The following is a 17,067-nucleotide window of genomic DNA, read 5'->3' on the forward strand; positions in this document are numbered from 1 at the left end:
AGAGGCCAGATGTCCACCTCTCAGGGATCCTTTAGCCGTGATTCCTGCCTTGCAGGGGGTCGGACTAAATGACCCTGGGGGGGTCCCTTCCAACCCTACAATTTCATGACGGTGGGGCTGGGAAAGACCCCTCCCTGAACCCACGACTTGCTGCTGAGGAGCGCATACTCGCTGAGGCTGATGGGAGTCGTAGAACTGAGTTGAGGAACGATGATGACCTAACCACAAGTCAAACTCTCGTCCAATCGCCGCTCTCCGCCAACTTCCCAAACGCTCCTTCCCCTCCCCAACCCCACACCTGAATCCCTTTCCATTCCCCTTAATTGCTTCATTATTACTGGGAAGGGGGCGTGCAATGTCATGTACCTAAAGCCCGGAGCGTCACCGAGGACGCGACCACCATGCCTCGTCCTCTTTGTCTCACAAGGAGGAGAGGAGAGAGGGAAGGAAGGAGGAAGATGCAGTTGCCACGGCGACAGGCCCTCCTTTCAGGGGGAGGTGACTTCATTCCGGCGGGGAAGGCGAGGCATCGCCGGAGGGGATGGGCTTGGCCGCCTCTCTGCCGGCAGAGAGCTCTGCATCCCACATCAGGAGGACGAACAGCTCAGCTGCCCGGCAAGTGGACCGCTGCGCTGCCAGCTTACTGCTGGTACCCAAGAACGCGCCCGACTCCTTCCTCCAGCCCTGTATCTCTCCATCTCTCTCCATCACTTCTTCTGCCGCGCCCAGACTCACCTTTGCCGCGCCTCGCTGTGCCAGCCTCCTGCCAGCCGGACCCCAGGCTCCCAAGCCCGCCCTGGGGACACCCCCAGATCCGGGGATGCAGCTTTAAGGTGCCCCCCCTTCCCTGACGCCCACCCCCACCCCCGATGGTGCTCCCTCTCCTCGTCTCTGCCTACAGACTGTGCCGCTTAGCCATGTCTGACGCGGAGAGGCTGACGGTCGACTGGTGGGGAGACAGCCCCCGGGCGCCCCAGGAGAGCTCTCCGGGGGCCAGCCCGGCCATCCAAGCGGCCCTGAACAGGATCCTGCCCGACCTGCACCAGGCCATCTCGGCCACCAAGCAGGCGGCCGGCCCCGAGGACCTCCGCAGCGGCCTGGCCGAGATCCTGGCCCTGGTGGAGGAGGCCTGGCTGATGCCCACCGTGGGCAGGGAGGTCGCCAAGGGCCTGTGCGACGCGATTCGCCTGGAGGGGGGGCTGGACTTGCTGCTGTCCTTGCTCCAGACGGCCGACCACGAGACCAAGTGCCAGGCGGCCAAACTCCTGGAGCAGATCCTGGTGGCGGAGAACAGGTGAGCCAGGCAGGGGGACCGGGGAGGGAGTAACGGGGCGAGGCGTCTGCAGGGGGCCAGGGCTGGCGAACCTTTGCTTCCAGATCACGGGCCACATTCCCTTCCTTGCAAGCTTCCAGGAGCCGCATGCCAAGGTGGGCGGGTCCAGAGGCAAAAGGAGGCCAAGCAATGAATGCCAGGGGTGTTTTTTGTGGCGGGGGGGGGACGGGGGACGGACAATGAGCTAGTGATTCCTTAGTTGTGATACCTGCGTTGCAGAGGGATGGCCTTTGATCATGCTTAAGGGGAAGGCACAGTCCCCACCAGAGAAGAATGGCAGATTAAGCTGATGCAGAAATGGCAAAACTGACCCAAAGAATTAGGAATCGGAAAGACCAATATTTCAATAAGGAATGGGGAAAATGCATAGTTTATTCTAAAAATCATTGTCAACAATTAAAATTATTAGTAGGACTGGAATGATGCTTGTAGTCAAAAGTTCAACTATGGTTTTATTGAAGATTTAGTAGAAGTGGATTAACAGAGAAGTTGCAGGAGGAAAAGTTAACAGAAGAACCCACAAAAGGGGAGGAGGGAAGTCAAAGGGACCTCATAGGAAGCAGAAGTTGGACAGCTGTCTGTCAGGGATTATTTAGCTGTGATCCCTGTGCTGCCCCTGGGGGGTCCCTCTCAGCTCTGCCTTTCTATGTTTTGATGAGACAGGAAAGGGGAATGGGCATGAGGATGTGAAGCAAGGGCCAGGCAGGTATGTGGCCTAGGGAGAGGGGGTGTGGTTTTGGATGGGGGAGTTGCATTTGGCCCCTGGACCTCCAGTTCCCTGTCCTTGGCAACGGGGCAACATTTGTGTAGGGAAGAAGTGACACACTCACTGAAATTCCTCCTTCCTATACTCCCTTTCCGACAGCCTTTCTTCCCCAAAGGGATTTTCCCACCTGCTTTTAAAAGGTTTGCTTTTTGAGTGTGCAGGAAGCCCCAAAAGGAGCCCACCCCTGTGGTTCTCTGCATGAGTCCCTGTTCTGGGCATGCCCTTGCCTGAAGGTGGGCGATCGCTGTGTCCCTGCCTCCAGAGAGATCCCCACCACCACCCACACCTCTCAATGGCAGAGGGACAGCAGAGGCGGGCTGAGAAGGAAGGCAGGGCAGGTTTTCGTGCAGAGACACAAGAGTGGTTTTATAGTGGGGGCTCCCAGGGGCCTTCCCGCTCCTGTGAGGGCTGTCGGTGGCACTACAAATGAAGGCTTGCCAAGAGAGGCACCCGCCCCTCCTGCCAATGGTGCACTTAGGCCATGCATAGTTAAACTATGGGACTCAGGAGGATTGGACAAATCCATAGAGAAGGAGAGGACTACCAGTGGCTCCTGGCCACAGTGGCTCAGCTCTGCCTCCACAGTCAGAGGCAGCAGTGCTTCTGAATCCCAGTTGCTGAAAACTGCAGGAGGGGAGAAAGGGCTCCTGTGCCTGGATCCTGCCTGCCAGTTCCCCTTTTTGAAATCTGTTTGGCCACTGTGAGAACAGGATGCTGGACTGGAGGGGCCATTGGCAGGCTCTTTTAGGTTCTTAGGGAACCTGCCCTTGATGGTCTTTCAGGGGTGGCAACATGTAACGTGAGCACATCAATGCTTTGCTTTCCATGAAATGGGCCAAGCCAGGCCTGTTGCAAATCCTGCTCATGCCGCTGAATGAGACCCCGGATTTTGACCCTGTCTTGCCCAATGCAAAATGGTTCTTTTAAAATTTAGATTCAGAAGCAATACAAGCGCAATTGGGTGAGGAGATTAAAGATTTTATTCCAAAAATATACATTACCAAGCAAGCACTTCAATCGGCCATTGAGGAGCCCAGAAATGGTGAAGCGACTCACAGGTTGCCGTCTTTTGCACAGCACTCTGGCCACGAGTTTGTGCTGAACTCCTACTTGGCATGCTCCAAAACTAGATATTTTATAGACCTGTGTCCTATTGGACTAACACCGGCTCAAGCAGAGCTACTCTAAAAAGGCTTTGCTGGACCAGTTTCATCAACACAACAAGGGCCTTCTCACAAAGGATATTGAAAGCAATAAAACACAGTAACCAGAGGCAGGAAGGAATAACCAGAGTTGGAAGAGCTGACCAGGCCAGATCACTATCTCCTCAAATTATAATAATCTTCTGCGATAATTATCCCATACACCCCCCAAGTCCTGGCCTGACCGTGCTGCTGACTCCTGCCCCCCCCCCCAATTCTGGAGTCATGTCAGCAGCCATAGCTGCCCTGTGTCATACCAGGCTGACAAACTATTCGTTGTTGATGTTCATTCAACTTGTTGATGTTGTTTAATCATTTAGTCATGTCCAACTCTTCGTGACCCCCCTGGACCAGAGCACGCCAGGCCCTCCTGTCTTCCACTGCCTCCCACAGTTTGGTCAAACTCATGCTGGTAGCTTCGAGAGCACTGTCCCACCATCTCGTCCTCTGTCGTCCCCTTCTCCTTGTGCCCTCCATCTTTCCCAACATCAGGGTCTTTTCCAGGGAGTCTTCTCTTCTCATGAGGTGGCCAAAATATTGGAGCCTCAGCTTCAGGATCTGTCCTTCCAGTGAGCACTGATTTCCTTAAGAATGGAGAGGTTTGATCTTCTTGCAGTCCATGGGACTCTCAAGAGTCTCCTCCAGCACCATAATTCAAAAACATCCATTCTTCGGTGATCAGCCTTCTTTATGGCCCAGCTCTCACTTCCATACATCACTACTGGGAAAACCATAGCTTTAACTATACGGACCTTTGTTGGCAAGGTGATGTCTCTGTTTTTTAAGATGCTGTCTAGGTTTGTCATTGCTTTCCTCCCAAGCAGCAGGTGTCTTTTAATTTTGTGACTGCTATTTCATTCAACTAGCTAGGAGAAAAAGCCATCATAGCAGCTGCAGGTGTCTCTAGGTAGGGCTAGAGAATAAGACCCCTTTGCCTGGACTCCTGGGGAGCTGCTGCTGCCAGTCTGTGTGGGCAATACTGAGCTAGGTGGACCACTGGTCTGCACCGTATGAGGAGGCTTTGTATGTTCTTATTTAAAGCACTGTTTATTTACCGTATTTTTCGGACTATTGGACGCACCGGTCCATAGGACGCACCTAGATTTGGGGGGGGGAAATAAAGGCAAAAAAAATTTATTCCCCCCCCCCGCCAGGCGCGGGGCTGGGGCGGGGAAGCCCGAGCTTCCCCCTCCCCCAGAACGGGACCCAGAGCCATGCCGAAGCTGCGCGCAGCTTTGGCATCGCTCTGGGAGCTTGCGGGGCTGGGGGAGGAGGAAGCCCTCCGCCAGCCTCCAAACCATGTCGGGAGACAGCGGGATGGCGCGCTGTGCCTCTCCCGCTGTCCCCCGAGTTTGCGGGGCTGGGCCAGCCTTCTAACCAAGTCGGGGGACAGCGGGAAGGGCGCGCTGCGCCCCTGCCGCTGTCTCCCGAGTTTGCGGGGCTGGCGACGGGGAGGAGCAGGCTCCCCCCCGCCAGCCTTCTAACCAAGTCGGGGGACAGCGGGAAGGGCGCGCTGCGCCTCTCCCGCTGTCCCCCGAGCTTGTGGGGCTGGCGGTGGGGCTCTCCTGAAGCCTGGAGAGCGAGAGGGGTCGGTGCGCACCGACCCCTCTCGCTCTCCAGGCTTCAGCGAAAGCCTGCATTCGCACCATAGGACGCACACACATTTCCCCTTCATTTTTGGAGGGGAAAAAGTGCGTCCTATAGTGCAAAAAATACGGTAAATTTGGAACCATGAGGACTAGCATCTTGCTTTATTCCTAGGGAGAAGAAGCTGCTTTGGTAGAAAAGACCTTTGCAGGCGGAAGGTCCCAGGTTCAACCCTGCAGGGATTAAATGAGGATTTGGACCCGGGAGAGACCCGGGTTCAAAGCTCACTGGGTGTGACCTTGAAACCCAGTTGCTACCTCTCAGCCTAAGCTAAATCACATGGATGTTGTGGGGATTAAAGGAGGACTGCGACCTGGGAGATCTGGGTTCAAATCCCCACTTGGCTATGATGCTCATTATAAATGAAATACAAAATCAAAGTTTGCCAGGATCTGCTTGAGAACAAAACAACCTGCCCTGGGGCACAATGTCCTTTCTGGAGCCCCACAGGAAGGGCGGAGGCAGCCTCTCCCCTCTGCCAGGTGGGCTTTTAAGGGCCCACCGGGGCTTCTAATTGGGAAAATGCATTAGCCGAGACCCAGAAAGACGTTGGATCCATCGGATGAGCTTCCTGGCAGGAGGGAGCGGCTCCTGGCCTTTGCATCTCTCCGGATAAACCATACACCTCTCCCCTTCCTACTGCCAGCCTGCCTCGCCAGGGTGGGGATCCAAGGCAGGGCAGGGGGTGGGCGGAAGCCGCCTTGTTCTGTTCCATGTGGCCAGGACAAGCTGTGCTGCTGCTGCTGCGTGCTGATTGCTCATCACCACTCTGGAGGATGAATCAGCTGGCCGCTGTGCCAAGATGAGGTGGTCTCCAGAGGGAGAGGGGCCCTGCCAGTGTGTCCCCCGATGGGAGCAGGGCAGAGAAGGAGGGAGCTAGAAGCCACAGGAGGGGAGAGTTGCTCTCGTGTTCAAGTCCTGCTTGCGGGCATCCCATAATAGGCATCTGGCTGGCCACTGTGTGAGAGAACAGGATGGTGGACTAGTTGGGCCGCTGGCTAGATTAACAGAGGCAATCAGAGATCACACTAGACAAGAGTTTCAAAAAGCATGGGGGAAATGCAGAGAATACTTTGCAAAACAGGGCCCTAAAATACATACTTGGACTTGTTTTGATTAATGTCTGCAGGAGACTTTGTGGATATTTAAGTTATAATTAGAAAAATCTTGATAATTATTCATAAAGGAAACAGTTTATAAGAAGTAAATAAGGAGGCCAGATACAGTATAAAGAAAGTCTTTTATTTGGTTCTTTGTATTGTTGTATGTTATGCTTATTGTATGTTATGTTCATACAATATGTTATGTTAATGAGGGTGGAATTCTGTATTGGGGGTTTATGTTATGTTGTAAATAACATTTCCAATAAAAATTAAAAATAAATAAATAGATGGGCCGCTGGCCTGATCCAGCAGGCTCTTCTCATGTGTGTTTAGCCTGGAGAAGAGAAGACCGAGAAATGATACAAGAGCCATCTTCAGATATCTCAAAGGGAAGAGGGAACAAGCTTGTTTTCTGTTGCTCCAGGACATGAACCAATGGCTTCAAGTTACAAAAAAAAGGAGATTCCAGCTAAAGATTAGGAAGAACTTTCTGAGTGTCAAAGCTGCTGGACAGTGGAACAAACTCCTTGGAAAGTGGACAACTCTCCTTCCTTGGAGGTTTTTAAAACCATCTATCCTCTGCTTAAAAAACTGAAATTAATAATAATAATAATAATTAATAATAATTTATTTATTTCCCCACCTCCCAATGAAGGTCAAATGACTCTTGCCCTCAGAGGCGTCTTTCTAAGGTTTATTTGGGATTTTCTTCCTTGACACTTGAATCCCTTGGTTCTCTGGAGCAGCACAGAACCAGCTTTCTGCATCTTCCACGGCACAGCGATTCAGGTACCTGAAGATGCAGAATTTGGCAGGGCCAAGAACATAAGAAGAGGAGCCTGCTGGCCAATGGCCCGTCTAGTCCAGTCTCCTGCTCTCACACTTGCCTCTGGGAACCTGAGCGCAAGAGACTTCTGCATCAGCTTAGGAGTCCAGCGATAAAAGGAGGATGACGAAACTGGGATGAGTTCGATCTGGCACCACTTCCTGCTGGGCTGCCTGCCTTCTGCCCCAACAGTCCTCTGTTGCCACCCCATTGCCCCACACTAATGGCCGTCCTTCAGAGATCCTGCAGCTCTCTGGATTCCCTGTACTGAACGGGGACCACGTGACCTCTAAGTCCCTCTCTAGCTCTTACGGTGACACTTCTATTATCTTATAATTTATCTGGGGGTGGCAGGTCCAAGCTCTCCACTTCCTTGAGATAGGCCCATCTGGCTGGGCCAGGCAGGTCCTGAGTGCAGGACCCAGCCTCCTGCAGAGATGGCATGGGAACCCTGCCAGGGCTGGCAGGTGCAGCGGCTGCCAGATTTTGACGGAGGCCGACGTCAGTCGCTCACAGAGGGAGCCCAAGTTTTCCCAGAACGGGGCGCTTCGCTCACTTCCTGGAACAAGCCAGCCTGGCAGAATCTGATGGGTGAGGGGGGTGCTGTTTAGCCTTGCAATGCAAAAGCCCCCCCCCCCCGCTGGCATTGATGCTCCCCATGCCGCCCCAGCTATGGGTCCAAGCAAAGTCCCTCCTTCCTTCCTCCACCCCCATAGATGCTGTCTTCTGTATGGCAGCCACACACACACAGTTAACATAGAATATTCTACAGAGCAAGTGGTGTCAGCCCTGGAGTCTGAACATTTCTGCATTGCAGAGGGTTGGAATAGATGCCCCTTGCGATGCCCTCCAGCTCTGCAGTTCCACAATTCTGTGCTACCTGCCTTCCAGTCCAGCTGATTTGTGATTGTTCCACCCACTCAGGCGACGTGGGGTGTAACAAGGAAGTTACCTCTGAGTACTTATTGAGTGCATTGAGTGCATAAGTCCTTTTTGCAGTTTCCAGCAACTGATATTCAGAAACATCCGTGCCTCTGACTGTGAAGGCGGAGGATGGCTAGGAGCCATTGATACCTCTCTCCTCCTTCCTGAATTTGTCTAATCCTCCTTGGCGCAGTGGGTTAAACCATAGAGCCTAGGACTTGCTGATCAGAAGGTCGGCGGTTCGAATCTCCATTATGGGGTGAGCTCCCGTTGCTCGGTCCCTGCTCCTGCCCACCTAGCAGTTCGAAAGCACGTCATGTGCAAGTAGATAAATAGGTACCACTCCGGCGGGAAGGTAAACGGTGATTCTGTGCGCTGCTCTGGTTTGCCAGAAGCTGCTTAGTCATGCTGGCCACATGACCCGGAAGCTGCATGCCGGCTCCCTCGGCCAATAAAGTGAGATGAGCACCGCAACCCCAGAGTCAGCCATGACTGGACCTAACGGTCAGGGGTCCCTTTACCTTTACCTTTTTAAGTTAGTGGCCATCCCTGCTTCCTGTGTCAGGGAGTTCCGCCGTTTAACTCTGGGCCATGTGATGAAGGGCCTTCTTTCCACTTCTTTCCAAGGCTGCTTCCCTGACCCCGTTCTGCCTCCCCGCTCTCTGCCCCTAGGGACCGCGTGGCTCGCATCGGCCTGGGCGTGATCCTGAACCTGTCCAAGGAGCGCGAGAGCCTCCCTCTGGCGCGCAGCACCTCAGGGATCCTGGAGCACATGCTCAAGCACTCCGAGGACACCTGCTCGCAGCTGATCTCCGACGGCGGCCTGGACGCGCTCCTCTACTGGTGCCGCTGGAACGACCCCGTGGTCCTGCACCACTGCGCTGCCGCCCTGGCCAACGCAGCTATGCATGGCGGGCCAGCCAACCAGCGGCTGATGGTGGAGAAGAAGGCGGCCGAGTGGCTCTTCCCGCTGGCCTTCTCCAAGGACGGCTTCCTGGTGCAGTTCCACGCCTGCCTGGCCGTGGCCGTCCTGGCCACCAACAAGGAGGTGGAGAAGGAGGTGGAGCACTCGGGGACCCTGGCGCTGGTGGAGCCCTTCGTGGCCACGCTGGACCCGGGGCACTTCGCCCACACCTTGCTGGGCAGCAGCGACAACAGCCAGGGCAGGACGGCAGAGGACCTGCAGCGCCTGGTGCCCCTCCTGGACAGCTCCCGCCCAGAGGCCCAGTGCCTGGCTGCCTTCTACCTGTGCGCAGAGGCCGCCATTAAGGCCCAGCAGAAGAAGATGCAGGTAGATTGTTTGCATGCAGAGCCATGAGGACTAGCACCTTACTTCCTCTCTTAGTTCAGCGGCAGAGCCCCTGCTTTGCATGCAGAAGGTCCTGGGTCCAATCCCTGACTAGAATCTGGGTTCAAATCCCCATTCCGCCATGAAGCTCACTGGCAAGCTGGTTGCTCCCTCTCGGGCTAACCTACCTCGCCAAATGGGGAGGAACAGGAAGCTTAGAGGACAGGAAGCGGCACCAATGCACAAAATGAATAAATGCTTTGCTCTGCTCAGATTTTCACAGAGATCGGGGCCATCCAGAGCTTGAAGAGGATCGTCTGCTACTCCCCGGACGGCACCACCTCCTCGCTTGCCAAGAGGGCGCTCTGCACGATGGGCGAGGAGGTGCCCCGGCGCCTGCTGCCCACGGTGCCCAACTGGAAACCCCTGGAGGTGCAGAAGTGGCTCCAGCAGATCGGCTTTGTCAAATACTGCCCCAATTTCCTGGTAGGGCTTGCAAGGGGGCAGTGGTTGTGCGGGGAATGGGGGTCAGGGCTCCTGAAGAGAGGAGAGGGCCCCTGAGGAGACTGCAGGTGTCTGTTGGGGGGTTCACAGCTCACTCCCCACGCAGGCCTCCCCCAAAAGCTGCCTCCCTAGCCCACCCCTGGCTAAGACCCCTCATAAGAACATTATTCTTACTCTTACTCACTTTTTCTACCAAACACCACAACCTTTTTTCATAGCGGAGTCCCTCCACCCCATGGATCATGTTGCTTTCTCTCCCCTTGCTCTTTGGATGTGAAACTGACCCCATCCTTCCTCTCCCCCCAGGAACACCAGGTGGATGGCGATCTGTTGCTGAGGATGACGGAGGAGGATTTGCGGGTGGACCTCCAGATGACCTCCAGCATCACACGCAAGCGGTAAGGAGCTCTCGGCGCCCAGGAAGGAGGAGCTCCTGAGCCGAGAAGCGGGGTTGAGCTGGATGATCTCTGAGGGAACCCATCAGATCAAAAACGGCAGCTGTCCTATTGCTCCCTGAGTACATACAGCAGTGCTATAAATCTGCTCATGTTTCCCATTCCAACTTTTTTTAAAAGCACACACCATGTTTGCAGGAAATGCAGCTATGCAAAAGGGTTTTGAGCACCTTGAGGGCCGCCAGTTCCCCCTCCGAAAGTGGCGTGCCTCTGCTCCAACCTGGCAGAAGGTGTCCCCCCTGCCGCCAGCCCTACTGAGCTACCCCCTCCTTCCCCCAGATTTTTCCGGGAGCTGACAGAGCTCAAGACATACGCCAACTACTCCACCTGCGACCGCAGCAACCTGGCCGACTGGCTGGGCTCCGTGGACCCCAAATTCCGCCAGTACACCTACAACCTGGTCACCAGCGGCATCGACCGCAACTTCCTCCACCGCGTGACGGAGCAGCAGCTGCAGGAGGACTGCCAGGTCCACATGGGCTTCCACCGCGTCCGCATCCTCTCGGCCGCCCGAGGTAACCTCTCCCCCTGCTCTGCGGACCCCCCAGCCCCCGGGAAGGACATCCTGAGGGTCAGAGCCATTTGGCAGTGGAACGGCCTCGCTCGCAAGGCGGCGAACTCTTCACTGGAGGTCTTAAAATGGGGTTGGGCTGGATGACCCCTGGGTGCCCCTTCCAACTCTACAGTATGATTCCATGAAACAATTTGCTGTTGGAAGGGAGGGAACAAATGGATCTAAGGTGGGGAACAGTGGCGGAAGAACCCTCTCCAGCACCCAGGGTGGCACAGCCCATACAGACTACGCATGTGCGGTGACTGTATGGGATGCCGCACCTGCGCAGTCCGTACGGGCTGCTGCTCGCGTGTGGTGGCCGTACAGGATGTCGCTCTTGCATGGCACCGTACAGGCTGTCGCACAAGTGGTATCCCATACGGACTGCGCATGTGCGGTGACTGTACAGACTGTGCATGTGCAGCATCCCATACAGACTATGCATGTGCAGCAACCCATACGGACTGTGCATGTGTGGCGACCGTATGGACTGCGCACGTGAGCAGCGCCCATACAGCCTGTGGGCACCCTCGGCCGCTCTACAGCTGGGGGGAGGCAGGGGCCATCTTGTCACCCCAGAGTGGCCCTGGGGCACCTCGCCCCCCCCTTCCCACGCCACTGGTGGGGAATCTTTTCTAGACTGAGAGCCACATTTCCCTTCCAGGGTGTGTGTGCCTCTGTGTCCACATGCTCACTGTGTGCAGGGCCAGTTTCTCCTCCCGCTGTCATAAAGACACAAGATTCTGGCTGCTGGATCAGGCCAATGGCCCATCTAGTCCAGCGTCCAGTTCTCACAGGGGCCAGCCAGGTGCCCCCACAGGAAGCCAGGCACCAGGGATTCTTTTGCTCAGATACCTGCCTTGCAGGGGGTTGGACTAGATGCCTCTCGGAGTCCCTATGGATCAACCAAGGCCTTTTCTCCTGTCACTCACATACACGCCTGAGGCTTTGTGCCAGGGACCCTGAGCATGGAGTCCAGCCTCCCATTGGTGGGAGCTCTCTCCTCCGGAAGAAAGAGTGGGTGTGCTGGTCCCGTGGGCAGATCGAGAGGCGAGGTCCTAGTCCAGTCTGAGGTCAAAGGAGCAATATGGAGGCAGTCCGTAATAGCTGAGGCTGGGTGCAGGACAGGGTTCAGGCAGGAACTGGCGACCAACAATGTTGCTCCCGCAACCTGGGACTGGGGCTGGCCGGCTTTTATCTGCCCCGAGGCATAGGGCGGCCATGATCCTCAGGTGGCTCGCCTCTCCTGGCCTTGAGGTGAGTACTCCTCCTGGGGAACTTAGTTCCCTCTGCCTCTCTGCCCTGAGCCTCTGCAGCTCAGGAGAGGGTTACCAGACCCAGAGGCAACCTCCTCTTCCCCCTACGGGGCTGAGAGTCCTCCCTCACCTCAGGGGCCAGAGCAGACTCAGCTGGTGCCTGCACCTGAGGATCCAGCACAGGGGAGGACCCTTCAGGCTCAGGCCCCAGCCCCAGCTCAGCTGGTTCTGGAGGCGGGAATCCTGTGCAGGCTGGGATCCCTCCGGTTCAGCCTCCGACTCCGAATCCCAGGCCATCACAGTGGGGAAGGGACCGGGTGCAAGTGCTTGGGAACCTCTTAGAGAAAAGCCTCAGTACCACACTGCCTGGGCCTGCGTTGAAGCTCTTGGGAAGGGTCCTGTGGCCACCCACCCCCTTTCTGTCTCCTCCCAGAGATGCTGCATTCGCCTCTGCCCTGCAGCAGCGGAAAGTCCGCCTTGGAGGGGACGGACGTCTTCATCAGCTACCGGAGAGCCACTGGGGCGCAGCTGGCCAGGTGGGCAGGGGAACGCAGCGTGGACCATTCACACATGCAGGCATGCCAAAGAGAAAAGCCTCCTTTCTCCTTTGTAAAGAGCCAACTGTGTGATGCAGCAGCAGAAAAGCTTAATGCGATTCTCGGCTGCATCAACAGAAGTCCCGTGTCCAGATCAAGGGAAATAGTAGGACCGCTCTATCCTGGCTTGGACAGATCACACCTGGAATACTATCAGGAATAACTTTCTGGCAATAAGAGCTATTTGATAGCGGAACAGACACCCTGAGAAGGTGGTGGACCTTCACTGGAGGTTTTTAAAGAGAGCTTGGATGGCCATCTGAAGCGGGTTGGGCTGGATAACCTTTGGGGGTCCCTTCTGTCTCTCTCAACCTCAACTTCTAATCTCTCAACCTCTCTGTGCAAGGAAACAGGGGTTGGCCCACGGCGGCTCTCCCCAAGCCAATGTCATCCAGAGGGTGCTGGACTCCAACTCCCAGCAACCCAGGTTGGCCGATGTTCAGGGATGATGGGAGTTGTAGTCCACGTGACCTCTGAAAGGCTGCTCCATGGTTAAGGTGGTCGGCAGGATCTCTGACAAGCTGGGCTCAAAGCAAGGCTTGCAGCCTTGATTGGCCAGAAACATGGGACAGTGTAGAATTAACCTGTGGAACTCACTACGACCGCACTTTGCGCTACCGTTAGCAGCAGTGGTAGATTTTTACGAGTTGCATTTCTACAGGAGACCTGCGTTCTCTAGAGGGGACTGAATGAGAATAAAACGCACCCATTAAGACTTAAAAATAAGACCGTGAAATGGATATAATTATCCTTAGCTCTGATATTGTAACACTTTGGAGGCGTTCAGAGCACTTGCTTATTAATTATGCATTTATTATTCTGCTTTCTGAACAATTGTAGTCTCCCAAAATGGCTCATGTTAATTAAAGAAGGGGAAGTGGGAGCGAGCGGAGGGCTGAGAAACCACAAGCACACATAAGCAGGGAGGGGGAGACGAGGGCACACGTACATTATTTCCTTTACAACCGCCCTGTAAGGTAGGCCAGCAGCAGCTGTGGGAGAGTACAGTTTGGACTGAGATTGCAGCCGGAGGGGAAAGGGCGTTCTCCAACCCTTTCCCTTTATGCCATCACCCTAAATCTCTCCGGGGACGCAACCGGAAAGAACCCAATTATGGGTGCCTGGGTCAAACCACCCCTTCCTTTCACGCACACACCCTGCCCTGTTCCCGCCTCTCCAGCCTCCTGAAGGTCCACCTGCAGCTGCACGGATTCAGCGTCTTCATTGACGTGGAGAAGCTGGAGGCCGGGAAGTTCGAGGACAAGCTGATTCAGAGCGTGATGAGCGCCCGGAACTTCGTGATGCTGCTTTCGCGCAACGCCCTCGACAAGTGCGTGGGGGATAGCGAATGCAAAGACTGGGTGCATAAGGTGAGAGGGCTTCCCCCTGCCGGGGATCATAGTGTCTCTGGGTTTGGGGGGGGATGGGGATGAAACTCAGAGAATCCTAGAAAAGTTGGGTGGGACCCCCCAAAGGACATCTAGCCCAACCCCCTGCAATGCAGGAGACGCAGCCCAATTCACGACAAAGGGCTTCTCCTTGAGCTGAGCTGCCAGCCATCTGTATCAGGAGACAACGGAGGAGTGTGCCTTGGGGAGGTGAAGTCAAAACGTTGGAGAGTCGCAGCGCCTGCTGTGGCTGCGGAGGCCGATACGGGAGAGACATGTTTTGTTGCAGCCGGGGCAGAGGAAGGCATCTGGTTGTGCTGCTGCAGATGCACCAGGGCGTTTCTTCTTTCTGCGCTCCTCCAAGTGGTCATTGCTCCTCCGGTCACTGCTGTGGATGCATGACCAGTCTGCCTGTCTCCAGGCGCTGCGGTCATCTGCAAGGGATTTCCACAGGGCAGGGATCTCCTTGGGGATCCTGCCATCTTCCATCCTGTGGACATGACCAAACCAGCATAGATATCACCAAGGCCGGGAACATTTGCTCATTGAGAGGGCACATCTTTTGGGGAGACTTGGTCCTGCCACGTGATGCCCCAAATCTTCCTGATATAATGTATGTGGAAGCCAGCAGGACAAGAGGAAGGGAAACCATATTGAACAAACTCACCCCTCCCTAAGCAAGATTTTCTTCTCTCTTTTTAAATGTATATCCTTCACAGGAAATTGTCACAGCCCTGAGTAGCGGGAAGAACATTGTCCCGATCACAGACCACTTCGAATGGCCGGATCCAAAGACCCTTCCTGAGGACATGAGAGCCATCCTGAAGTTCAACGGGATCAAGTGAGTGGGATCAAGGAGTGTCCCTGGGGATAAGGGGGGGGGGCAATTTCTGGAAGCCAGCTGCTTGTGTGTGTGGGGGGGTGAATCTGGGGAAACGCGGAGAGACGAGGCTGAATCTGAAAGGGTTTGAAACTGATTTAATGCTAATAGTTTCAGGTGCAAAAGACGCTTTGAAGCACCAGGCTTGAAGTTGCACCCTTTCCCCTGCCCCTTTCCAAACCGGTGCTCCAGTTCATGCAGGAAAAAAATTGGGAGCGCTACACAAGAGCTGTAGATTCCCCACGGCCCCTTCCACCCCAAGCACCGCATGGCTTGGGTCAGCTCAGGGGTCCTCAAACTTTTTCAGCAGGGGGCGGTCCACTATCCCTCACCAGAGGCCGGCAAGGTTTACTGGACATGGGCCAAATTATTCCCACGGAGATCGTCCATGGACTGGACTGGCACAGTGCAATGCTGGAAATCGCGTCTGCGCATGTCTGCGGTGCCGAAAACCACTTCTGTGCAGAAGCAATTTCCAGCATCTGGACATGAGCAGACATGATTTCCGGTATCTACGTATGTGCAGACGCGATTTCTGGCGCTGCTCTGAGAGTGCCTGCGCCATGCTGCGCTGGTTTAGTACAGCGCGGAGGGGGGACTCGCCGAGTGTGTGGCTCGGTTCGAGGGCTGCTCATGGGCCAGTAAAACGGTCTTTGTGGGCCGCATCCAGTGCATGGGCCACACATTGCCGACCCCTGCCTCAGACCTTGTTGGGGGCCGGACTATATTTTTTAGGGGAAATGAAGAAGGGACGATAAGCGGCGTGCGAAAGGGCTCCAGAGAGGGGCTGCTTAAAATGGCGGCTGCTTGAGCGCTACTGCTGGCATCAACCAAGCCCAGCCCCCTGCCTCCTCTAGGCAGGGCAGGGAAAAGCCAGGAGGAGGGAGGGAGGAGGCGCCGCCGCCATAGGAGGGAGAGGGAAAGAACACGCACTGGCAATCCATGCAGCGATTCCTGGACCGTCCGCGGGCCAGATTTAGAAGGCTATTGGGCCTGATCCGGCCCGCGGACCTCAGTTTGCCGACCCGTGGTTCAGCTGTTTCATTTCCACTTCCCATGCAGATGGTCCCACGAATACCAAGACGCCACCATTGAGAAGATCATCCGCTTCCTGCAAGGCCGCTCCTCCCGGGATTCCTCCGCTGGCTCGGAAAACAGCCTGGAGTGTGGGCCCCCTCAAAACTAGGGAACTGGAAGGTGCTCCCCCCAACGGAGCAGAGGAAGGGGGTGGTGGGTCGGAGTGGGAAGAAGAGGGTGACCTTTTGCTTCTGTCCCCAAGTCTGCACTGCCCTAGAGAGGGGCCTCACCCCCCTGCCCCCCCCAGCTTTTGCAGGCTCAGCCACCGCTGCGTCGGTGCCCCCTGCTGGCTGCCTTTGGGATATGCCAATTAGGTTATGCAAAATTCCGGAAGAAACTGCCCTGCGAGGACAGTTGGAGCAGCAAACTTTCTCCTTTGCTAGTGGCCTTTCACCAGAGGCTCTTAACTCTTTGTGTGCCTGGGTAAGATTTTTGGTTTCTCAACCAATTAGGTTATTACTTGGCTGTTGGGAAGGTGGGCTTTGTAGTGTTTATCTTGTATTAAAGTATTTATCAGATTCTAGGCTCCAGAAGCTTCCTTAGGTGTCTGCTCATCTGTTTTTTAAGCTAAGCAAATGGTCAGAGGTTTAGGAAATGACTGCTTTTCAAACTCCTTCATAAACCATCTAGAGCTGGGAAGGAGCAGCAAAGTGGACGAGTTTACTGACGGTGGTGCTCAGTTGTTCAGGGACGTTTAAACACAAAAGAGATTGCAAAGAGCTCCGAAAGGGCCTCTCCAAATGGAGCAGATGGGTGGCAAAATGGCAAATGCAATTCAATGCAAACAAGTGTTAAATGATGGGTGCCAGGTCAAAAAAGTCTTAATTTCATGCTACCTGCTCATGGGGCCCTGAATTGCAGGTGGCAGACCTTGTGGTCCCAAGAGACAGCTCAGTGAGGTTACCAAGCGACAATGCGCATTCCTTGCAAGGGATGGTTACGAAAGGAACTGAAAACAAAATGGCCAGGATCATGATGTCGTTATAGAAATCTATCATGCGGCCACATTTGGAGAACTGTGTCCAGTACAGTCCTCAAAAAGGCGATGTTCAGGAAAGGGCAGGCAAAACACCCAAAGGGGTGGAACGACACTCAATGTGGAAAAGGTTGCAGCATTGGGGATGTGAGAAAGAGGTGCCATGATAGAAGTTCATAAGGTTATGCGTGGCCTGGAGAAAGAGCAGGGCTGCTCACTACTCCTGGAAGGGGCCCCCATCTAGTCCACCCTCTTGCAATGCAGGAATCGCAGCTAAAGGATCCCTGACTGGT

The 17,067-nt window shown here is 55.0% G+C and overlaps 1 protein-coding gene across 1 annotated transcript; it reads left to right on the forward strand.

The window, feature by feature from the left end:
• Window positions 1-368: 368 nt before the first annotated feature.
• Window positions 369-16,341, forward strand: SARM1 (sterile alpha and TIR motif containing 1). The gene is made up of 9 exons (XM_081172376.1): window positions 369-1,294; window positions 8,474-9,092; window positions 9,363-9,575; window positions 9,900-9,991; window positions 10,328-10,563; window positions 12,291-12,393; window positions 13,634-13,823; window positions 14,561-14,682; window positions 15,784-16,341. The coding sequence occupies exons 1-9, from the start codon at window positions 870-872 to the stop codon at window positions 15,905-15,907; spliced, it is 2,124 nt and encodes a 707-aa protein (XP_081028502.1). The 5' UTR covers window positions 369-869; the 3' UTR covers window positions 15,908-16,341.
• Window positions 16,342-17,067: the final 726 nt, after the last annotated feature.

This window comes from Podarcis bocagei, assembly GCF_964188305.1.
Source record: "Podarcis bocagei genome assembly, chromosome: 15".
Classification (NCBI taxonomy): domain Eukaryota; kingdom Metazoa; phylum Chordata; class Lepidosauria; order Squamata; family Lacertidae; genus Podarcis; species Podarcis bocagei.

Bases quoted from the DNA above. Each gene is read 5' to 3' on its own strand.
- SARM1 (XM_081172376.1), top strand. From the start codon at position 870: ATGGTGCTCCCTCTCCTCGTCTCTGCCTACAGACTGTGCCGCTTAGCC. The intron at 9,576-9,899 runs GTAGGGCTTGCA...CTCTCCCCCCAG, and splicing joins AATACTGCCCCAATTTCCTG to GAACACCAGGTGGATGGCGA. The intron at 10,564-12,290 runs GTAACCTCTCCC...GTCTCCTCCCAG, and splicing joins CATCCTCTCGGCCGCCCGAG to AGATGCTGCATTCGCCTCTG.